Source organism: Perna viridis, chromosome 8, assembly GCF_037379345.1.
Source record: "Perna viridis isolate PV_CMFRI_1.1 ecotype Kerala chromosome 8, ASM3737934v1, whole genome shotgun sequence".
Lineage (NCBI taxonomy): Eukaryota > Metazoa > Mollusca > Bivalvia > Mytilida > Mytilidae > Perna > Perna viridis.
The window spans coordinates 46,329,920-46,355,979 of NC_142452.1; the positions used below are offsets into that span (position 1 = coordinate 46,329,920).

General features: G+C 32.5%; 1 protein-coding gene across 1 annotated transcript; it reads left to right on the top strand.

The window, feature by feature from the left end:
• Nucleotides 1-6,439: 6,439 nt before the first annotated feature.
• Nucleotides 6,440-22,001, top strand: LOC148610741 (uncharacterized). The gene is made up of 17 exons (XM_088596076.1): nt 6,440-6,596; nt 6,754-6,870; nt 7,800-7,919; nt 8,330-8,449; nt 8,926-9,045; nt 9,409-9,528; nt 12,407-12,526; nt 13,388-13,507; nt 14,139-14,267; nt 14,637-14,756; nt 15,143-15,262; nt 15,569-15,688; nt 18,104-18,217; nt 18,568-18,689; nt 19,372-19,468; nt 19,992-20,156; nt 21,152-22,001. The coding sequence occupies exons 1-17, from the start codon at nt 6,506-6,508 to the stop codon at nt 21,418-21,420; spliced, it is 2,184 nt and encodes a 727-aa protein (XP_088452202.1). The 5' UTR covers nt 6,440-6,505; the 3' UTR covers nt 21,421-22,001.
• Nucleotides 22,002-26,060: the final 4,059 nt, after the last annotated feature.

Genomic DNA, 26,060 nt, shown 5'->3' on the forward strand with positions numbered 1-26,060 from the left:
AGAATATCATGAGCTAGAAGCAGATTTTATTGACAATCTTTGTCTCAAATGTTTCTACCTTAACAATAAACAAATTGTGAAAACATATTTCCTATTTGATCAATATTCCTAGAGAAATTACATTTGAAAAATCTGAAGTGGACACAATTTTGAATTTAGTGGGAGGAGTTTGGTATCAGCTGTTTTTGTTTGTAAACAAATGCACATGCAAGTTAGTGGTTACAGGCATGCTTCACATACCTTGTTAGCAGTACATGTAATTTTCGCCTTATTCCAACAAATTAATACTGATATCAAAATCCATTAACACACATCCAAAGAATAGAACATGTCAGCAAATAAGTCGTTACACAAAAATCAATCTATTCTAATATACTGCAAGTAAAAATTCGATCTAAATAACAGAGTTTCATATTTAACACTCTAGCATTTTTCAATACCATCTGTGCCCCATGTATGGTTTGACTTAGGACTTGAATAAAGTTATCTCACAAGATTTAAAACACAGATAGGCATAACCTCTCTCATCACAACCACTACTGAGTCATCTACTCTATCTCTATTAAGAAGACGACTTCTTTTTCTGAGGTACTGTTCATGACTCCAGGCTCCCCTATTCTGCATCATTCTCCAAAATAGTTTGTATTTGGTTTTTCTAATAGCACTGTTTCTAATGTGAGCCATTTGCCCTTCACCTAGTCAACTTTGCCTGTTTATAGTTACACATGGAGTACAAAAACATTCCAAACACATATCCCAATCTACTTCATGCTGAATATCTTCCTGATGGTTTGGCCCACTTCCAAAAGTTTGCAGGTCAACTTGTTGTTCTTCAGACTCATTTCTGTAGGTGTTTTCAGCTGGTTCTTCAATACAGCAATTTGTCATCTGATTAACTTCATTAAAATCCCAATTGTTGTGATTGAAAAAAGCTTGTATAGCTAATCTTTGTTCTTCAGTAACAGTCAAAGAAAGCACACTTGCAATCTGCAGATTTTCCATTTTCACTGACGTTTACAACGTTTATGTGTCATCATGTATTGAAGTGGGTCAGAATCAAATTTATGGGCATATTGGGGATATTCTGCGGGTAAAAGTGTCTGTAAAATTTACTATGAATTACTTATTGACCAAAGATTACCACATGTCAATGCTAGAAATTTATTTATCATTATTCGTAAAACTTTATTTTCTCGGCAGATTATTTTCTTTATTCTTAGGCGATTTAATTAAAACCTATCATTCCCTCTAATGAAACAAAAATGCATGACCTTTGACAACAAGGTTATAGAAGGATAGAGATTTTTAATCATTATCCCAATCCTCAAAGCATTGCAACAATCAATCAAATGGGAGGATATACCTGTAAAAAATAAAATGTTTCAAAAGGTAATGATGATCCTGACAAAATACATCAATTAATATAAATAAAATGCATTACTATAAATTCCTTGATGGCCCCATGTTTTAGTGGGAAATTTGTAAATGTCACAATTTGGAGGGAAATTTTGAATAAATGAAAATAAATGTAACGTCATGGAAGCACTACCTCTTCAGAATATCAATATAAATAATGAAAATAATCAAAGACCAGAAAAAAAGGAAATACGCAAAAGATACTTTTGAAAGTGTCAAGAAGAAAATATTGCCATAAAAGATAAACCAAAACCTATTGATGGAAAAATTAATTTTACATGTGAATCAATTGATGAAAAAGACCATATGTATAAAATGGCTAATGACATCAAGTGTGCCATGGGTGGTGGAAATCATAATAGAACAACAAATAAGTATTTTCTTACTATATGAGAAATAAACTAACACAAAAATTGGATCCTGAAAACCAAAATGATGAGGAGGATGTTCCATTTTTAGACTGTTCGTTTACGGCTTGTGATATTGATGCATCCCAACAACAGCTTTTTATAACTGGTGAAAAGTCTATAGAAAACTTCATTCAGAGAGAAACAACTCACGGGAAAATCTGCAAAAGCAATTTATTTGTCAAATCAACTGATATAAAAGGATATGTTGGAGTTTGTAAACTTAGATGTGAAGACAAACAACATGATCTTCTTTGGTCTTCTTCATCCTACCTTGGTGACAAATGTCTTTGTAACCTTCGGATTGCTCATGGATTTTATGTCTCTGGTATTTTACCAAATCCGTATTCACGATTCTGTCAGGCCTCAAATATTGGATGTATTGGCGAAATTACCCAAAATGGAATATTTCAAAAATATTTACCAGTGGTAGAAGGTTTAGTAAATGAGTCATGTAAAACAGCACTTCTCGAAGAAATTGATTCCTATGAAGAAATTCAAGACAGCATTTACATTGTTACTGATGCTAGGCATGGAACTAGGAAGAACTCCATGTTTACTGATGTTGTATGTCTTGGTTCTACATGTATAGTGTTACATGTCGAAACTATTTCTAAAGTTGATTGCACAGAAACACGAACTGATTGGAACAGAAAGAATATATGAGTATTTTAACAATTTACACGATGAGTATGAAGTAAAAATCTGTGTTCATTGTCATGACAGAAATACAAGTGTGAACAAATTCATAAGGAGCAATGGAATGGATATTAAATCTACAAATGATACTTGGCATGCAACAAAAAACATTGCATATGAAATTAAATCAATTTGCACAGGGCCAAAGTACAAAGAGGGCAAACTTGGCATCCCGAGTTAGCAGATAAAACTGCCAGTATCAAGACTCACATTTACTTGGCAATGAAAAGTTGTAATCAAGATCCTACAAAACCTTAATTAAGTATACTGAATATTGTAGAACATTATAAAAATAATCATGAACACTGCAGTGAATTATCAAAATGTAAAACAGAACTGAAGTATGATCCATCAAAAGATGTGATTTCTGATCCAAAGGCAGAAATGTTACTTGGACTAGCTTTAATGAACACTCAAGTGTATAAATTACCTGTAGATTATCTTCACTGCATGGACAGTTATTATGTTGAAAGCCTCAACAATGCTATATTGCAGTATCATGTCAAAAGGATAAACTTTTCCCTGCAAGTTTATGTACTATGGACTAATCTAGCTATCTTAGATTGGAATGAACACGTGAATAGGGAAGCAACATCAACAAACACTGTGCAAGATGCTAAAAATCCAAGGCGTCAAGTAGATATAAAAGTGCTAAAAAGAAAGGCATATAACATGTGGTCAGAAATATGGTGTAAACTAGTTAAAGCATATCTAGATTAATAAAATTGGAAAAGCATAATTCATTTTTCAATTGAAAAGATGATTAAGAACTATTTCTTTATGTAACAAACAATAATTAACTCTGAATGTCGTTTGCATATATTTACCTAGATAACCACACATGCATTTATTTTTATTTTAAACACAGCTGTTTGTTTTTAGTACCGCCCATATGTCCTTATCTAATAAAACTTAATTGCGCATGCTCCCCGATGAGGCTGATCGGATGTTGCTGGTTTAAACAAACCATACAGCTACATTTCTTTTTTTCAGGACGATTAAATATGCACTAATTTTTAAACAGTTTATCATTGAAGTTATGTTTTCTCTAATTAGTAAACATGTTTTGTCACAAAAGAGTTAAATTGTACCTTTAAAATCGAAAAGTCTTTATTTTACGCCTTATGAAAAACAAGCGTTTCAATAACAAATAAAACATACTTACTTAAGATTATTATGTAAGTCAAATTGTATATGAACATTTCAAAGAATTAAACTTTTGTCTACACAGGAATTGTTTTTGCAAATATTGAAAACTGTTGAAAATAATAGTATGTTATGGGTTGCATACTTACAGTTTAAAGAATAAAAAATCAAGCAATATTTTTTGTTATGAAATAATCAATTTAACTGGAAAAAGCTTTTTATATGAAATACTTGCTTAAAATAGAAAAAGAATTAGGTTAAATAGGGTATCACTTGGAACTAAAATCTGAAATAAAAAAAAAGTTTAAGGCTTACCCTCTATAACAAAAGCATTTTGCAAAGAATATTCTTAAATTGTCTACCTTACTTATACTGCACCATGAGTTAAAAAATAATTCATCGAAAAAATATTTATATCAAAAACTCCACATTTCGGTAAAACGACTGATTAAAATAAATCAAAAACACAAAATGATAGGGAATAAAATTTTATAATGTGGCACAAAATCTTAACCTTTATGTGCAATAGTATTTTGTACCTTAATATACCTTATTATTTCCGTTTTTATACATGAAAATGTCTTAGATATATGTTTTTTCTCTTAAAGTTTAAGAATACATTTCAAGGTATAATAATCTCAGATGGATCCCGAACCGTCGTCAAATCCATTTACAATGAAACAACTGCCCCAAAAAGATGATAAAAACATTTAAACGGTATTACTCTTGATTTCATACGATCATGTCAAAAATACACATAATACCCAAATTTATAGAATTTGCTAAAACACGACAGTAAAAAAGGGTCCATATCTGCCATAGGAGACATAGTAAATATATTTTCTGTTTATTTTACTAATATTTAGTTATCATTAAGTAATATATGAAAAATTAGCTTTTAGCAAATTAAAGATAAATAATTGGGGTAAGGGCAGAAGTTAAGTGCACAAGCACCTAGCTAAAAAATTCTAAAACATAAACAATAAAACAACAATAGCCTTAACAAGTCTGACAAACAATGAAAATGTCTCATAATTCATCAGATAAACTTATTTCATGTATTTAGATAAATTTCATTTATTTTTTTTTTTTTTTTTTTGGAAAAAAGTAGGGGGTGATGGAGATAACATTTTTCGTTTCGTTCACGTGAACTGGCTAATAATGCTTCAATCAGCAAATTTACTTGATACAAGAAAAAATCGGGTCATTTGCAATAGGCATTAGTCAATTACTCGCGTTGCTATCACTTTTTCAGGAGTAATGTCATTATAAATGACATTTTATAAAGTTGACAATGCAAAAATGAAAAAAAAAACCAACAAGTTTACGTTACACATATAATCTTTACAATACACGGTATTTAGAATATAAAGTAATCCTTATCGTGCATACTTAAAAATAAAAGCAAAACGTAAAATTTCGCTCCTTAGTTTTCTGTCAACAAAACATGATATATATAAAATAATGTCTGTTATGCATGTTATCATTTTGTATACTTGTTAGTTTGTTGTTATTTCTAGCCGTGGTCGAAGAGGACGTACTTTGCAAGGAAATTTCGAAAAGAAATGAAGACCTGTTGGTTAAAAAATGGATATACTGTGAATGAAATTTTGCTTTTAGGGTACCATTTTTTGTTGTTTTCGTGGGTAGACCAAACCACAAAATTTGGTTCCCAACGAAAGAGATATGTCTATTAATGTGTTAACTGGAAATCTCAAAACCACGAATTGCAAGAATCCACGAACTTCTTCCGTAATTCACGACAATTGGTATCAATGAATTAAAGTTCTTTCACAGTTGATAAGAAGTCAGATGTATGAAGAAACTCCCACGATAGAAAAATCAATTATTAAATGACGTGATACAGACATTATCTATTTCGCAAAAATACTTTTCCATTTTCATTTTGTCACATACATTTATTGACCACTTACCAACACAAGTAGATTTAAGTACAAAGTATCATTTTTAGAAAGGATGACAACTACAACAATTTCCTGACGATTTAAGTGTCAGTCTCGGTGAGAATCAGGCAGAAAGTGAAACATGGTATGAGAAGAAAAACATTTTTATAGTGAAATATGTCTATTTGCACCATCAAAATCTAGGAAAAGATACTAGTTTTTCCATATCATGCTGGACCATTGAGTTTCAATTTCATTTAAATGTACTGATAATTAAAAAAAACTTGTCAAAAACCTCATTTTTTTAAGATTCTATTGAAAAAAAATTAAGCAAATCCAAAGATGCAGAATGAACAAAAATGGTCTTTTCAAATAGAAAAAGCATCAATATCCCAATGATATCCCATTATCAGATCGGTTGGGTATTGTTATGCATGTTTCTAATTTTTCCTATGCTGCCTGATTCTTATAAACACTTGCACTTAACAACCACTTACAGTGAATGGTTGGAGAAATCCCATTCAGTGCAGTTTCTTTTAGCCTGAAAACTACAATAAATTTTCTGCAAATCGTGCTAACGGAAGTAAAACATTGACAGTTCCGAACACAGATGGTTCACAGATTTGGCATTAATAAGGGATTTTCGAGTTAGAGCTTTATATGCAGATTCATATTCAATAATTGAAAAATTCTACTTTGCAAACATTTACCATTTGCTTTCCAGATTTTCGTAAATTTTATATAAAGAAATATACTAACTAGATGTTTTTTAAATACATGCACAATTTCTCTGTTAATAAAATATCCTTAATAAGACCTCTCTGCACTCTGGCTTGGCCAATGAAGCTGCAAAATTCTTCATTCAAAAGCAGCTCAGGTTTAGTCTGTCGGCCAGACATTCCTCTATTACCCAACTGACAACACATCATTGCAATGGCTTACAGTATGATCTTGTTTTACGTGACAGCATTTACAGTTGTTAATGCCAGTATACTTCTGCATGGATATGAAAATGACAGTTCAGGTTAGCGCACAGTTTTCGTTACTTGCTTCTTTCTTTCTTTCATTTCGCTTGTTTGTGTGATTGATTTTATTTGTTTTATTTTTCTGTTGTCTTCAATTTAAGATTCTTGCATCTGATATTACTTCACTGTTTTTCTTTTTTTTTTCTTTTTTTTTAGTGGGATCAGTTCACACACGATGCAATATTACCAAGGATTGCAGCTCAACATTGTATTGTATTAACGGCAGATGTCAATGTTCCCCGAATGACTATTGGCAGGACCGATGTATTCCAAGTAAAATTTCTGTTTTAGTATATCCCCTCTTTTACTACCTTGAATGGTTTACACTTTTGATTTATAATAAAAAACATTTTCATATTTTAAAATTCTAATAAAATTATCCCTTTATCCCTTATAGCATGGTATTTAATTGATAACACCAACGTATTAACAACCAAACATCTATACAGTTTTAATTTTTGTCAACATTTAAACAATTGTTGGTTTTCAAATTAACAACCATTCTTCGAAATCCTTTTAACTTGTATTTCTATCTTTTTTTTTCGAAATCTCCCGATAAAATCGTAACTCCCATCCCGATTCTCCATTCACCGATAAATCACAGAAGGACAGAAAAAAATTTTCGGCGGCCTTAACATTCTTGTTTGATGTACATTGTAATAACTAGACGAACTTATTTCATTTCAATTATTACTCATTTCTCATTTTAGTTATATTAAAAGTCATGCATAAAACACCATTCAGCTCTAGTTTTTTTACAATGATTTGACAGCGGTTTCTTTTTCTCTGTAAGCATCAGGCAGTAGTTGAATCATGGAGGAAACAAAACATGAATTTGTATTCGAAATGCCATATGCAAAGCAGAAACTGTGTTCATTTCTTTTTCTTCTTTTTTGTGTTAGTAATTTGAGGTACAAAATTTATGAAATGCATTTCAATTTCATCATCAAAGGGAGATAAATCACTTTTCCCTAACAATTCTTTAGCGTCTTTGAAATTGTTTTTTCTGCATCATCTGCCGTTTCATAGATATACGAACTGTCTTCAATAGACAATAAACTATATGTGCACACTTTCAAATACGTGTTTTATACTGAGTATGATTTTTTTTATTTGCCTGATTCTTACAGATTTTAGTATTCAAGTTATGTACTTTCTCCTAACAAAGCGTATAAAGGGAATATATATATATCTATTTTAAGGAAAATCAATGAACGAATCCTGTAACCGTTCAATTGAATGTGTGGGGAAATTACTCTGCAAACAGAATCTTTGTCTTTGTGAAGAGTACATGTATTGGTCTGATAGTGATTGTTTAAGTGGTAAGTTTTTATAGGATTATTAATCAGTTATCATGAATAACCAATTGATTATCTTATTTATCATATAGATTTCCTCCATTATTCGCGGTAATTTTCAGCAGAAATTTATAATTTCGTGAACGGCGGATTTATTTTTTGTGTTTCCTTTTTGATTTCTATATTAAAGTTATTATCAACCGTTTTACCAGACATAGTTGCCTTTATATTCTACAGTCAAACGAAGTAAAATGAGTATATCTCTAATCAAACTATGAAGCATCTATTGAATGCATACGTATATACAGTATCACCTACCACACGTAAAGTTGACTTCGGTTTAGAGCGCATGAACACATGCCGAGGTGTACAAATCTAGAACAAATGCAAAAACACATAATTCTTTTATCATAACTATGATATATATTTTTAAGCCAAACAATATAAATCCTGCTGTACCTCTACAAAGGAATGTAGTGAGACTTTGATCTGTCAAGATGGCGTTTGTCAGTGTAGTAAAACTGATTACTGGACAGAAAAATTATGTGCCACTAGTAAGTCGAGTGATTTAAGTAAAAACCTTGAAATTAACAGCAAGGAGAAGCAGTAATTATATGTCTTCAGTACGATGATGGTGTTGAAATGATTTTTGAAAATATACCATTTCATGTATTTTTAATGCCCAAAAATGTGTGTTTACTGTTCAAGTCCTTCTAAATATATGTTTCCATATGCTTTTAAACATAAAAAACAAATATAGCAAATTTCCCTGTGTATGTATATACCTTTGATAACGAGAACTTCTTGTACACAATTTTGCTTTTTGTTTCTATGTGTTTGGTGCAAATGCTGCTGATGAGCGGGTCTGTTTTAAAACACGTATCCAGCATATCAAAAATTGCACTATTAACATAATTGGTACTTTTAAAATATCAAACAAATGTACACCAACATCCTTGTCATACTAGTTGTTTTATTCAAAGCATGCAATGCATTTGATGTTGTGTTGATTTCATCATATTGGCTTTAGAGAAAGTATTTGAAAGTGAATGTACATCCGATAGAGAATGTCAACCTTCTTTGTTCTGCGCCAGACAGATGTGTCAATGTGTGTCATCGGATTTCTGGAACGGAAGTTCATGTGAACTGAGTAAGTAGTAATTTTAGGAGTACGCTCATTGTTTGATTTAAATCATTCAAACCTGTAAATATCACTAATTAGCCAATGGTGTCGCTCAATATAATCTCAATAAATAGCATTAATAGAGTGAACACTTTACCTATTGACAATATGGTTTGTCACTGATATTAAATCCATCAGTGTTTCATATGGCCTTAAACTTAAACCACCTTTTATAAACTTTATATAGAGTTTTTTTAAACAATCACTGAAGCATGACTTTTAACTTAGTATGTCTTATTGTCTTTATAAATATGTCGTTTCATTCTTCTAAGTCAATTGTACATATTACTAACGGAAGACAGAAGTACAATATTTCTTGTGATTTTAAAGAGAAATCGATCAACTCACCTTGTTTGTCAAGAGAAGAATGTGCTGACACTCTTCGCTGTAAGAACAATTTTTGTTCTTGTTATGATGTAGACTACTGGAGTGGAGAGACGTGTATTCAAAGTAAGTGGTATGCTTTGTAATGACGGAGACTGTTGAAGTGGAGAGTCATATTTACAAAGTAAGTGGCATGCTTTGTTATGAGGAAGACTGCTGGAGTGGAGACTCATATTTACAAACAAGTGGCATGCTTTGTTTTGATGAAGACTGCTGGAGTGGAATGTCATGTTTACAAAATAGGTAGCATGCTGAGTAAGTATGTATACTACGAAAGTGGAAAGTCATGCTTACCAAGTAATTGGCCTGTTTTGTCTGTATGTAGACTCCTCGAGTGGAGAGTCATATTTACCTTGTAAGTGGCAGTATGCAGAACACTGGAGTCATGTTTACAAAGTAAATGACATGTTTTGTTATGGTAAAGACTGCTGGAGTGGAGAGTCATGTTTACAAAGTAAGTGGTATGCTTTGTTATGATGAACACTGCTAGAGTGGTGAGTCATGTTTATAAAGTAAGTGGCATAATATGTTATGGTAAAGACTGCTGGAGTGGAGAGTCATCATTTCAAGTTAGTGGCATGCTGTTTTAGTATGTAAACCACTGGAGTGGAGAGTCATATTTACCATGTAAGTGGCATGCTGTGTAAGTATGTTGACCAGTCGAATTGAACGAAATGCTTACCGAGTAAGTGATCTGCTTATATTTAAATAAATGTGCTAGTTTTAGACATACTATCAAAGAGTTTTATCATCATTACTGTTATGCCATGCTCTACTATTTTCAAGCTAAGGAATATGCTTAGGTCTTTCGGCCAAGTTAACGTATTATGCATTACGCTTTTCCTTAGACAAAACAGGATGACCTATAACAATTAAACATGTTAATGTCATAGTTGCTTTAATAAATGCCAATTTTTCATTGATTAGTTTATCAAATAATCACTTAAAAGTTGATTTTAGTACTGAAATAACAGTTTTCTCGAATGATAAAAAATATATTGAATTATTGTGACGCTATAGAACATCATAAGTCACCCTTTAAGGCCTATGTCCATTCTGTCTATCATGAATATGACACGTTTGAGACTTGGTCATTGATGGATAAATCGCTTTGTTACTCCAATAATGACCTTGCAATTACACGCATATTACACACGTCCTTTTCCAAATACACACTTCCAACAGAATGACGCTGTCGTTTTGTCCCTCTAAACTTTTGTGATTTCTCAATATGAATCTATTATACAGAAAATGAGAAAATTATACAGAGATGAGAAAATTATACAAAAGATGGTGTTATTACCTGTAATAAGTACATTTTTACATTTACTTGAGGTGTTTTCATACATTAAATAATGTGTAAATCCAAATGCACAAAATATTGTTTCGCGTCTAATTCTTTTAATAAAAACATTTTCGGAAAATTGTTGGAAATCGTTGGCTGGTGATATTTTATTGTCAGTATTTATATATTTGATTCTGATTCAACAGTTCTGTTTAACCTTAAATATTCAAAGAGAAGGATACCTCAGAGACACATCATTTTCCCTTTCCTATAATAAAACGTCACTAAACAACGAATTTATCGATAACTTCAGAAAAGGAAGTCCCACAATTACCAGAAGCCAAAAGCACGAGGCTTTGCATCCATTTTACCTTCTTGGTGTTCTTTTTTAAACTACTGTGAACGTACTTATTTTGCGGTGAACTGATTTTCGATATGTTCGCGGTTGACAAAAAATCGCAAAAATAGTACCTTCAAAATTCATATTAAACATTATGTAAAACTAATCATTTTTTTCCAATCGCCAAAATTAATACTAGCAAATATGTTCACTTGACATAGTCCGCAAAAATTAGTAACCGCAAAAAAAACCTTTTTTTATGTTGTCATTGATGCGCCTCTATAAAAAAGCAGTTGTTGTAATTATAAGAAAACTTTGAATAATACCCGTGGTCTATACTCTTTGACGACTGTTGCCCTGCTCTTTCTATGTCACATTCCCGTAATCGGTTTTCAGTAACTTATCACCAGAATGATATATTGAAAGGATGCAGATAAAAACGCCAATTGTTTGTATAACTGAATAGACAAACAAAGCAAAATAATGGTGTTTAGCGCGTTGCACATATAACTGAATAAACAAACAAAACAAAATAATAATGTTTAGCGCGTAGCAGATATAACTGAATAGACAAACAAAACAAAATAATAGTGTTTAGCGCGTAGCACGTATAACTGAATCCCCCGTGCAGGTCCGGGTGATAAAAGATTAGGCCTGTAGCAGCGCTAAGCTAGTCGTATAAGGCGACTAAATAGTGCTCAGAAACCTAGCCGGGGGCTAGGCGCTCTGCCCACAGAGCAACTGGGATGTGTGCCCCAGATGGTGGAATGGGGTACCCCTGGCGTATAACATGCTGGGTTGTCAGGCTATAATACGGAAAACCTGACCGCAAATCATAGTGGTGCACCGTGTTGGGAAAGATGCCACGTTCCACGCACGTTAAAGAACCCTGCTGTGGTATTCGATAGGAGAAGGAACCTTTGCGCTCCGCCACAGGAGGCTAAATTGCCCGATCTTACCCATCCCCCTTTTTCCAGTGGCAATCACAATTTGTCGACCCTATTATCCTTGTGACCCATCCTTTTTTTTTCATTTCATGTTCATTATATCATCCATTTCATGTTCTTTGTCTGAATATAGCTGAAATATTGCTGCTCGGACGTTAAACCCCAACAAACAAACAAATAAACATATAACTGAATAGACAAACAAAACAAAATAATAATGTTTAGCGCGTAGCACATATAACTGAATAGACAAACAAAACAAAATAATAGTGTTTAGCGCGTAGCACATATAACTGAATAGACAAACAAAACAAAATGATAATGTTTAGCGCGTAGCACATTGGTTTGATTCATATTGATTTTCATTTGTAGGAAAATCTGTCAATACAGAGTGTCAAAGCAATGATGAATGCCAAGAAGGTCTCAGATGCTTCCAGAATACATGTTTCTGTCCGGCAGACAAATATCTCGATCACAATCAGTGTTTTAATCGTAAGATTTTATGTTTAAAATAATAAATGATTTATAAATATCAAAGCATTCACCTATGTTAATTTAGGATCTTTTCAGTTTTGATAAATTATTTCATTCTAAAATAAAGAGATTTAGGAGTTTTGTCTGCTATATAAGGTTTTATGTTTATTCGGGATCAAGGGTGTATGAATTTGCACCTGTAAACCCCATCCCCACATCATAGGGGCTATTCCCATTAACTGAATAAAAAATTTGCATCGACAACATTTAAATGTAAAATTTTTGGCAGGTTTTGGTTACTATATTTTCTATGAAAAATACTAACAATTCGATTTTTTTTTTACATAAAACAATTGCTTTGATGAACAAATCTTCAATATAAGACAATTTGAATGGGAAGAGTAACTGTTGGTTAACAGATATTTATTGTTAACAAATGAATCATGCTAAATAGTACTGTAAAGTTTAAATTTGCATTAAAAGAGTTAAATAACCTTGCATGTGATTACGTTCCTCGTGTATGCGTTTGTTGAGTTTGCAGGGGAGGTAACTATGTGATACAGCGTTTGCTTCATCTCCGATATGATTACTATATAGCATAAACGAAATATTTCATTCGTGTTCGCGGCCTGATTACAGTTTGCATAAAACCACATAAAATCACCAAGATTAAGTTGATTTTCGTCTTTTATGAATAGGGTCACTCAATTTATTTTGAGGCTAGCATTATGGTATGTAATTTTTGCACCATTGAAGACCGTGTGGTGAACTGTAGAAGTTTAATTGTTAGTTGCTTGACTTAATGGATGTCGACTCATTGGATTAATTCCACAGCTATTTTTATATAATTAATATTTGCAATTGATTTATCTCGTGTAGGGAAAACAATAAATGAATCATGTGATAGAAGTAACGAATGCAGCTCCACTCTTTGTTGTAATGCTAGCATGTGTCAATGCGACTCTACAATGTACTGGAATGCAGTCCAATGTGAAATAAGTGAGTTTGACTTTCAAGTATATATTGATGTCTCTGTCTGTTTGTTTAATGTGTTGGGAACGCTTTAATCTTAAGAATTTGTTTTTATTTTAGAACATTTTTTATATACTTTCTTTACGCTCAATTTTATTAGGCTTTTCCATTACGTGATTTAACCATGCTGTTTGAGCAATATTATTGCAGGTTTGCGATTTCTTTACCAAATTTTAACATTTGTGATTATCACATAAAATTGAAAGAACCCATTCCAACTGTAGGTAACATTTCTTTTCTATTTTAAATTTGTACTTTGAATTACTAATTATATGATAATATTTTCACTGTGTACTATTCCCCAACTCACAAGATGGGGCATGTATAAAGATAGTTATGTCCGCCTTCTGACAGGTTTTACAATACACAAATAAGTATGATTACAAAATAGTGTTCACGAAATATGTATATGTCCATATAGTTTAATTTTTTTATTCGAATGTTTCCTTTTGGGGGCTAGGGGTTTCCCATAGCAAACCCTGGACATTTTCTTGATTTGTTTCTGTTTTCTTTTTTGTTATGTGATTATTTTGTGCTTTTTTTGTTTTTGTTTTGTTTTATGTTTTCGTTGTTTTCTCTTTGAACAATTCTGTTTCAGAGAAAGGAAAAGATGAAATATGCACAAGATCGGAAGAATGCAAGGATAATTTTAAATGCTCACTTAACAAATGTATTTGCAAGGATGACTTCTACTGGAATGGCAAGGACGGAGTCCACTGCGCACTGAGTTTGTACAATACCATTATATTTATACGCTATCAAGGGACGCATACTTGTATTTGTACATTGGACCTTGATATAGTTTACATGTATTTTATATGTGTATTTGAAAATATGCTAAAAAAATCATGTTTCAAGACCTGCGATGTCTATTTATGAGATGTTATATAATGCAAGTCTAAAAAAAATGGAAATACATTCTTTCAAAAAGATAATTGTTATATTACTTATTTGGTTCAACCGTGTTTTTTTTTTTTTCACCGTGAATAAAATGATAACAGATATGTCCACATAGATTAAACTCATTGACAAACAACGCCCCGTGGTTTCAGGACCTGTTATACTGTTCATATCAAAACTTTCTATTTAATTTTAGGGAAACCAATAAATAGTCTATGTAGGAAGACATTTGAATGTCAAAAGACCCTGACTTGTGTCAGTGGCAAGTGTCAATGTATTAAAACAGAGTATTTTGATGGAAGACAATGCAGGAAGAGTAAGTTTATTTAGAAAATGAAATAACTTTATGTAAAAAAAACTAGTGAATGAGCTATATGCATATATTGATTTAAGTGTTTGTAATATTGTTCAATAGTCCAATTACGGGATGACCAAACTATTTTCCCAAACACATCAAAAAACAAAATTAGTAATAACCAGAGACACTAATATAAGAAATGTCTATGCCCAATTACAAAATTGAAAGCAACTCTCAGATTGTTAAAATATAATTATTAGTGTTACTCGGTGATTGTTATCATTTAATCAAAGATATATTAATTTGATACAATAACGTGATTAATATTCATATTCCATTCAAAAACCAAAAACTACAAAAATAGCACTCTGTTAGGCACATAGATTTTCATTCTGTATTTCCAGAGAAAATGGAAAGTGAAGCTTGTACGAGAACTAACGAATGCAGTGACACATTGTATTGTGCCCGTCAAATCTGCCAGTGTCCATCGACTGATTTCTGGAATGGAAAAGCTTGTTCAATCAGTCAGTACGATACAGTTTATCTTTAAATTCAAATTCATTAATTCAAGGGATACGAGACATGCTCTGACAGGAAAAAGTAAAAATACGTATATGATAAAAACAGGAAGTGTATGACGCTTATAAAATCATTCCTGAAAATAATCCTTAATTTCATTTGCATTTGCTGTTACAAGTAAAATTAGAGCTCACTCGACTATTATGAAAAAAACAAAAAGCATTAAAGACGATATTTTAAAAAACTCAAAGTTCATGACAGTGAAAATTATATACTAATGTTGAATTTATTATACCAATGTAATTCAACAGGATTACATTTTAACGATACATGTGCAACATCTGATGAATGTGAAGGGACCTTACAGTGTATAGAAAACACATGTGTATGCTCTAACAGGCACTTCAGGATGAACGATACGTGTGTGGAAAGTGAGTAAAGCCTGTCGATTTTAGTTTACTTTTTATATCACAGACATTAAAAACCATGAAAACCCGTACTTACCACATCGGAGCTTTCTTGATGGGGTATCTATTTAATATGGTTGACATCGATCATTGCATGTAGTATCTTGTTTATCACGTCTGTAACAAATAAAACTTTTTCAATATCAATTAATTGAGATTAAGTATTAAGGGTGCGTTCTGATATGAATGCAACCTTTAGCTCAGAAAAGTTTTAACCATGTTTTTTGTCAATACCCGACATCATAAAACATGTGTTTTTTTATCAAATAAAGGGAGAATTATCAAAATATTTTTTGAATGCCCTAGGTTGATTATTTTAAAGTTATTCTAAATGAAAAACGAGCCTATATGGCTAAAACATCATTTGTATGTAGAATGTGATTTCCAAGAACAGATAAAAGACATTTTGGAATGACAGGCATCCGCAATTTTGTGTTTACAGTTAATAACATTCGGAACGATTCAGTTTTCGTCCAAAAATCTTCTACAGCTTCCGAACAAGTACAAGATACATATTGCACGCTAGATTTCTCCAGAGTTTCCATTAAAACTCAAAATACATTATTTTTGTCTGCAAAAAGTTTTACATCCAATGTTTAATATCAGAGGTAGACGTAGAAAATAAGACCTATACTGCTACCACACTCTCCAGAGAAGAGATTGTGGAAAACCATAAATCTGTGCTATCCTCTTTTAGTCTCTCTACCAAGGACGATGATTCTGATTTACCATCTATGTACTGGATTCCTAAACTCCACAAGAATCCATACAAACAACGTTTCATATTTGGATCTGCAAAATGTACCACTAAACCTCTTTCAAAACTTTTAACTTCTATACTCACAACTGTCAAAGAGGGTCTACATTCCAACCACAATACTTGTACTCCCGTAGTGGTATTAATTCAATGTCCTGAAAAATTCGAAAGATCTTTTTGGAGACCATCAGTTGAAGACTATTATCTGAATATAACAGCATTAAAACCTTTGATTTTTCTACACTGTATACTTCTATTTACCATACTGAGTTAAAATTCCGACTTAAAACATTATACATTGTTGTTTTTCCAAGACAAGATGGTACACATAGATACAAAAATAGTTCTTGGTAGAGATTCCTCATATTTTGTAAGAAATAATTCCAATTCATCTTCCTAATATACAGAGCAAGATGTATACAAACTCCTGGAATTTGAAATCGATAACATGTTTTCAACAAACGGTCGGCATTCCAATGGGAACAAATTGTGCTCCTTTACTTGCTGACCTTTTCCGTCACTCTTATGAGGCTGACTTTATAGCTGATCTGATCCGAAAGAAAGAATACCGTTTGGCTAGATCCTTTAATCTCCGTTTCCACTACAAAGATGACGTATTATCTTTAAACAATCCTAATTTCGGGGATTTGATACATCGCATTTACCCCAAAGAACTTGAGATAAAGGATACTACAGACACTGTGAAGTCAGCCTCATATCTTGACCTACACTTAGAAATCGATGGTAAAGAAAAACTATTGACCAAACTTTACAACAAACGTGATGACTTTTCATTCAAAATTGTCAAATTTCCTTTCATTTGTGGCAACATCCCTTCAGTACCGGCGTATGGAGTGTTCACATCACAACTCATACGTTATACAAGACTTTTAGTATCGCCCTAGAACTCTAAAAAGTAGGCTTCTGGAACAGGGTTATGTTGCTACAACATTGAAGTCATCACTACAGAAGTTTTATGGTCGTCATAATGAACTCGTGGATCGTTATGGTGTATCCATCTGCACCATGAAAACTGAATTATTCAACGGGTCATAGTTTCCCTTTGCTCGTTTGTCTACCCCGGACTTAACTTTTTATGAACAACTCGGCGGGTGTTTTTTAGAAAAGCAGAGGACGCTTAGCCTACCGGTGCACCTGGTCCATGCTGGATTTCAGTTACTTTATGTTCTTTGTTGTGTAGGTCTGTTTTCCATGTCTGATCTTTGTCCATGGATTAAATTCTTTTGGTTACCGCTGTAACCTTGATTCACTTGAATACTCTTTCTTTAATCCTATATAAAACCTCATATATCTCTTTTATCTACCTAATATGTGTAGACAGTACATTTATCAAGTAAGGTTTAACAATATTAATACAAGATATGAAATTCGGTTTCTTTTTTTTTTTTTTTTTTTTTTGTTATTTTTATTTTATTTATTTATTTATTTTTATTTTATTTTATTTTATTTTTATTTTATTTTATTTTATTTTTATTTTATTTTATTTTATTTTTATTTTTTTATTTTATTTTATTTTATTTTTTTTTTTTTTTTTTGGTAGATGTCTTATTGATATTTGATGTTTTTGATTATTATTTGAACGCTTTTCCATTTTTGCAAAGAAAGCACAGTAGCAGAACTATGCACGTCCAATGATGTATGTTTGGGGGAAATGGAATGTAACGTTGACGTCTGTAAGTGTCCAGGATACACTCGGTGGAACGGAAATAAATGTGGTAAGTCTTAACGTATTGTTTTTTATGATTGTCTGTTTTCTGTAAAGATATTTAATATCATATCCATTGGTAAAACTATCCATATTGATATTATTCTATTTTACCTAATATAGAACATCCTATGGACATAACGATGTTTATTTATGTGCTAAAAGCCAGACAATCCTGATGCATTTCATTGATAAAACAATACATTGAAATCAACAGTGTAAGAAACACACGTCTCAACCATAATTGGAATTTATTGTCATTATTTACAATAAACAATGTGCAGTACCCTTATAACAATTTTATAAATCATCTATTTTTCCTTGTGTTTAAACTTGTTAAGACCATATTTTTTGTTTCAGTTTTTCCAACTGAATGTGCTGACATTGACCTCAGTTCTGATGGTGTTTACAACTTACATTCAGATAGTCGGCTCCGTCCAATATCAGTGTATTGTAAAATGTATGGAAATGAAAAATGGACAGTATGTATACTTAGAGGGGGTAATGATACATGTATGTTCAAATTTTAAAAATGATGCTCACGTGATTACAGATATCAGTCATAAATCAAAACAAAGAATGTGAGCAAAGCTGACTTGTTGATACACCACATTCCACCCTGCAAACTATATAAGAAACCCGAAAAGTCACTCAGATGGAAAACCAATAAGAGGCACTCAGATGCATCATATGAAAAATGCATTCATTGGTTAAAGAGAAAGTGGCGAATACGAAGAACCCCTGCTCAAGCAATATCAGAGTCCATGCTTTGTAAAAAGATATCCTTAAGGCCATATATTTGGCAAAATAGAAAGTGCTCAATTTTATCAGGTGATAATTAGGGTGCGAAAGTTTTATTAAATACTATTCAATGGTTTTAGAGGATTTGCGGGTTTTGGACGGATGAGTAGAAGGTAGCATGATCACTATATACCTCCCGCTTTTTAAGCGGAGATATTAAACATATTCGCATACATTTTACTGAAACGTTCGCTTTCAGTTTTCACATTTCTATTTCAGATGGGTTAATGGGAATTGGACCATTTGCTTCGGTCATGTACTGAAATTAAACTGTCGAACTTTTCATGAATAAATAATTAATTTGATGAATGTACATATAACAAAATGATTTTGCATCATTTTATATTCATTGTATTGTAATAGGTATTTCAGAGACGAATGGATGGTTCACAGAATTTTTACAAGTCATGGAATGACTACAAGATCGGTTTTGGAGATGCAAATTCTGAATATTGGCTAGGTTGGATAATCTGTAGAACTTTCGTTACGCAAAGATCCGATATTGGTCTGTTCAGATAGAGAAAGCATCCGATAGTGAAATTGAATTGTCAGATCGGAGGGGGGCTTGACATGCACAGCTACTGCGAAAATACTTTTTTCCTTTTTGTGCCTTTCAGAATACACATGAATGGGAGTCCTTTTTTCGTTGGTGCTAACATATATGGTCTTTGTCCCTGGATAACATTTTTTTTATTTCCGCTAGAATCTTGGTTTCCTTGATTATTCTTTCGCTGAGGTTATACTTTTTTTATCTACTATCGATAATGAATACATTTAAGTAAATGTCAGGAGAATGGACAGTGAATATTATTTTAAAGAGTACTGTTCTTAAACACATTGTGTTTATCTTTTTATACAGAAAAAGCAAACAAATACATTATTATACATATTATATATGTTATATATAACGAAAATGAATATGGTAAAAATATCAAAGAGACAACAATCCTAGCAGAATAAAAAATATCAGCACAATATTTCAGGAAATGATGTTATTCATCGGCTGACAAAAGACACTGATCATGAACTACGCATCGAAATAGAAAACTACTCGGGGAGAAAGGCTTGGGCTGAATATTCTACATTCAGAATTGGAAATGTGGCATCTCAGTACAAACTAACAGTTTCGGGCTACAGTGGAACTGCAGGTAATACTAGAATACTCGTAAATTTCCGAAATATTGCCAGACCGATTGTTCATGGTGTAACTTCTTACTTGTTTATTACTATAAGGGCCGTTTTTATGGTCATCGATTATTGAAGTTTCATCGGCCTTTGTACCTAAACATGACAAACATTTACAACGCTATATTACTGTTTTGAGGTCATTTGTAACTACATATTGCTAATCTTAAATTTAAAAGTGCCAAATTGAATAAAATGAAGACTTTCTATGTAAATCGTAATGTTGTTTGAGATGAAATTTGGGTTCCTATAGCCACGACTTGTTTGAAACAAAAATAACTTTGCACAATAAGTTTTCGTTTTCCTTAAGCTATATATTGAAAGTAGCCGTATAACATTTGATAACATTGATAACATTGGTCAACTACATCTGAAATGTCTGAAATGCCTGAAATGCCTGAAATGGTGTCGGTTAGTTCAGGTTTTGGATCATTTGATTGAAACCAGAATATATTTTGTAAAAGGTTCTTCTTTTGGCGTTTTGGGGTAAGATACATCAGTTATAGGTAAAAGTACACCACAGCTTCGGAATTCAAGGCTGCAAGCACAAGATGTTCTGGATTATAAACTGAATTCCTATCTTAAATATATATACATATATATTGATCGACGATACTATATTTCTTTAGACAGGATATACAGTTACCCATCAAACGAAACTGGTATAAACTCCTTTGTTTTTTTTTTCAGAAAATAAATTAAGAACTTTGTATGTATTATTTTAGTTTATTAAAATAGTTTATGTTCTTTGTTGCGTATATCTGTTTTCCGTATTTGGTCTTTGTCCCTGGATTACTTTTTTTATTTCCACTAGAACCTTGGTTCCTTGGTTTACTCTTTCAGGGAGGCATCCGTCAAAACGGGTTACACTACAAATTGTTTGCACGCATCATACATATTACACTATTAGCAGATAAATGTATGTTAACAGTTCCATTAAAACTAATACACCTTTCAGGAGACAGTTTTGGAAGTAACAATGGAAACACGTTCAAGACGAAAGATAAAGACGGCACCTGTCCAGGGTCTTGCAATGGAGCATGGTGGTACCAATGTACCCAGTCATATCGCTACAACCGAAATTGTAATGGGGTTTTATCAAATTTAAATGCCGTATATGGAAACTCAGGATCAAGAACCGGAATATTTTGGTATAAGTTTGGTCATGACTACGAATCGATGAAAAAGGTGTCAATGATGCTGAAGCGAAAAGACGGTAGAAAATAAAATTGACAACCTTTTACAGGAGTCATTATAATTTCCTTTTTAATACTATTTTTTTATATTAAGCTCTTTTGACATTTTTTGTTCTTTTGTTTGTTTATCTCTGTCAGCATAGTATTGATTAAACTTGAATGTTTAGAGCTTTGATGTCGTCTTAAAGTATATTTAAAAAAACAAACTATATTGTCGAATGGAGACCGTATTAGCCGTTAAATGCATTCAAGATGTATATAAAATGGGGTACCTATAGCTTATTATATATATTTGTTTAGTCTTTAAAGTAATAAAAGTTATTTTGAAGGAGTAATTTTACAATAAGGAGATCACTGAAATATTTAATTAAGAGGTTTATTCAACAATTTTATGTAGAACAGAAGAAATTATGCTTAAGCAAATTTGATGTACACTTTTTCAGCAACGACACAATAGTGCTCTGAAATTTGTGTATGTCTTTTTTGCATACGTTCTAAAAGCTCATTTGGTGAATTAGTGGTATGTAACCTACAGGTATCCGAAACAATGTTAAAAAAATCTATGTATTCATATTTTACTTCATAATAAAATTGAAGTTTATAGCAATCAAATTTTTCGTTTTTTCATTTGTTTTCGGGAACCCCTGGATCGTTATGGTTATCGTTATGCACCATGAAAACTTATTTTTTCAACGTGTTATAGTTTTCATTTCCTCGTTTGTCTTCCCCGGACTTGACTTTATATGAGCAACTCGCCCTTTGTTTCTAGAAAAGCAGAAGACGCTTACCCTACCAGTGCACCTGGTCCATGCTCTCAGTTTTTAGTGGAGCCTGAGTTGCTCATTGCTTTTTTTTTGCTTTGTATATATGATTTTGGTTACTCCATGTTCTTTGTTGTGTATGTCTGTTTTCTATGTCTGGTCTTTGTCCCTGGATTACATTCTTTTGATTACCGCTATAACCTTGGTTCCCTTGATTACTCTTTCAATGTACACATGTCGCTTGTACTTGATTTGAACCGGTTTTTGCGTAGTTTCTTAAGCTCTGGCGTAACGTATGAGTTGTGATACATGTATGAACACTTCATACGCAGGTGGTGAAGGGATTTTGCCACAAATGAAAGGAAATTTGACAATTTTGAATGAAAAGTCATCACGTTTGTCGTAAAGTTTGGTCAATATTTTCCATTACCATCGATTTCTAAGTGTAAGTCAAGATATAAGGCTGACTTCACTGTGTCTGTAGTATTCTTTATCTCAAGTTCTTTGTGGTAGATGCGATTTATCAAGTCGCCGAAATTAGGATTGTTCAAATATAATACGTCATCTTTATAGTGGAAACGGAGATTTAAGGATCTAGCCAAACGATATTTTTTCTTTCGAATCAGATCAGCTATAAAGTCAGCCTCCTAAGAGTGAAGGAATAGGTCAGCAAGTAAAGGAACACAATTTGTTCGCATTGGAATGCCGACCGTTTGTTGAAAAACACGTCCACCACACATGACAAACATGAAAAATTCAAGCATTTTGTAAACATTTTCCTCTGTATATTTGGAAGATGATTGGGAATTATTTCTTACAAAGTATGAGGAATATCTACCAAGAACTATATATTTGTATCTAGGTGTACCGTTCTTTTTTGGAAAAACAACGATGTATGTTTTTAAGTCTGGATTTTAACTGAGTAAAGGGAATAGAATTATACGATGTTGAAAAATCATACAACCGTCTAATCCATGAGACATCTATTTGCATTTACACTTTACAAAATTAATTCATTACATTGCACAGTGCACTGAACATTATTTTTGTAAGTCCATATCTTTTTGTATTAATCTGACTTCAACGACAAACCTACTTATGTAATTACAGCTGAATTTAGTGTTGTAATGATCAAAATCTTTATAGTTGTTTATATTCTATTGTCTCTCGCTACAATGCGGAATTGGGCATAGGAAAACTGGTGTCAATGCGCTTGTCTTTCACGTGGGAACAGTTCTCCCAAAAAATGCTCCACGGATTTTGTTTAAATTTTTGTCAGGCTATAATGCGGAAAACCTGACCGCAAACCATAGTGGTGCACCGTGTTGGGAAAGATGTCACGTTCCTCGCACGTTAAAGAACCCTGCTATGGTATTCCATAGGAGTAGGAACCTTTGCGCTCCGCCACAGGAGGCTAAATTACCCAACCTTACCCACCCCCCATTTTCCAGTGGCAATCAAAATTTGTCGACCCTATTATCCTTGTGACCCATCCTTTTTTTTCATTTCATGTCCATTTTATCATCCATTTCATGTTCATCGTCTGAATATTGCTGAAATATTGCTGCTCGGACGTTAAACCCCAACAAACAAACAATTTAAATTTTTGAAGGCTTTTAAGTCACCATATGTAGTTGTTTATATTTTGATTCTACAGATTGCTCAGGAGTTATTGGACTTCGTTTCATTAGTACATGTTGCAATATAGCCGCACTTGCGATTTTTTAAGATTCTTAGTCAGCATATGAATTTTTTTCATATAGTGCCGCCATTTTTATTTAACAAACTTAAACGGAGCTTTAAGATTGTGTTTTACATGTACATGCAACACTTAAGACACTCAGTGTGAACGCTACACGTAGGACACTGCTGCTAAGATTTAGTTAAAGTTTCAAAGACTGTTGGTCAACATATAAAAAAATGATCATATTGCACCGCACTGAAGATTGCAGATTGCAGTGCATGACTAAAATTCCATAATACAGTCCTAAGTGTGCAAGTTGGTAAAAATATTTGGGAAAATATACCTGGGAGACATGTTCCTTTAGAATAATTACCCCAATTCAAGTGAAAGAATATTTTGTAAACAACTGTGCAATTTTTTATTAAATGCAATTAAGCCTTTAAATCTCTCGATACATTTTCGTCAATATGTAGTATTAGTATTTTAGAATATTTATTCCTTTAAAACCTGAGTCTATATTATTTGGATTTTAAATGTTCACACATCTTACAGTATATGAATCTATTTATTACTGTCGTAAGTGTTGAATTGACTGTTAAGTAGACATTAGCTGCGACTGAAATATATTTCATTTACAAATGAACCTCTACGTCGTCATTGGAGAACCTTTTTAAATGAGATTAAAAATCCATGTTTACTATTAGGTATTTTTGTGGTAATCGTTCACTGACATTTTCTTCATTGCAAATGTTAGAACTTGTTTGTGGTGGTTGTGACTTCCTATTTCTATAGTTTTTGTTTTGAGTACTTTTAGTATTACATTTTTTTATGTAGATTTGCCTATGCATTTTGTATGTTTTTGTTTTTATTTACCCTTGGGTCGATGCTGCTGGTGGTAATCCAAAGGTCCTCAAGGATATTAACCAACCTAGTGGGACTTTTCTGAACACGAATTTAATCATATATGAGTTATCAAATTTGATAGTATTACAAATCTCAGTTTCCGCTATATAGATTACATTTTATCGTTAAGCAATCCTATTTTCTGGGCCATTGATACATCTACCTGAAAGAACTTGAGGTCAGGGATATTAAATACACTTGTGCTGTCAGCCTCATATCTTGACCTACACTTCGAAATCGATGGTAAAAGAAAACAACTGACCAAACTTTACGACAAACATTCAGCATTGTAATCTTTCTATTCATATATGGCAATATCTCTTCAGCACCTGGGCATGGAGTTTTCATACCACAACTCATACGTTATGCAAAAACTTTTTGTATTGCTGACTAGAAATAACTCCTGTAACGAAATTGATTTATGGCCAGCTGTCAAGTCAATTATACTGTTATCAATTGTGTTCAAAGTTAGACAAATTTTATGACACTTTTATCAACAAAATACATCAATTGAAACCCCTTAATCTGTTAAGTAAACAATAACGTTGACCATTGCGATTTAGATATAGTTCATTCTTTATATAGTCAATGAAAGGAATAAAGTAAGATTTCGAGGTATGTCCACTGATATATTGTAATGAACATGGTTGATTAGATGACATTGTTAAATTATACACGTTTGTATTTGGCAATGTCAATTGATATTTAGTTATATTGTTTGCATGCGATAATTTGGACTGGTGTTTTTGATAGGGGATGAACCCATCATTTTCAATACAATGGTATGGTCGACAATTTGTAAACACCCATTTGATGCTCATTAACTGATCCAGTCAAATGGTAAGGTCATGTGACCTGGGCATACAAAGGCCATTGCAATCTATAATTCCTTTTGATTTGGTGGTCACAGAGTTTAGACGAAAGTCTCACATCGTCTAAATTGCGATATAATATTTTTGTGTTAAACTCTGGATACTTTTAAAGAGAAGCAGTATTTAGTATTGAGTAATCTTCGGGCGAAAATCTCGCGTTAAGCGATAGACATCGTCTAGATACCATTTAGTTAATTGTGTTTTATAAGGATTAAGTTAAAATAGAATTACATATAATATTTTGCTCATTTTGTTTCAATAAATATTCTATACTTAGTGAGACGTTTCTATTAAGGATTTAGATAAAACCTATTGAGTTGATTACAGGCCTATTCTTTTAACATCCGGACCTGCACGGGGTCTAGATGGCGGCCTGAAAACAGGTAACTGCATAATGACTTCAAGTATATTATACAAAAATGAGACAACTTCTTTTGTACAAACCGGATTT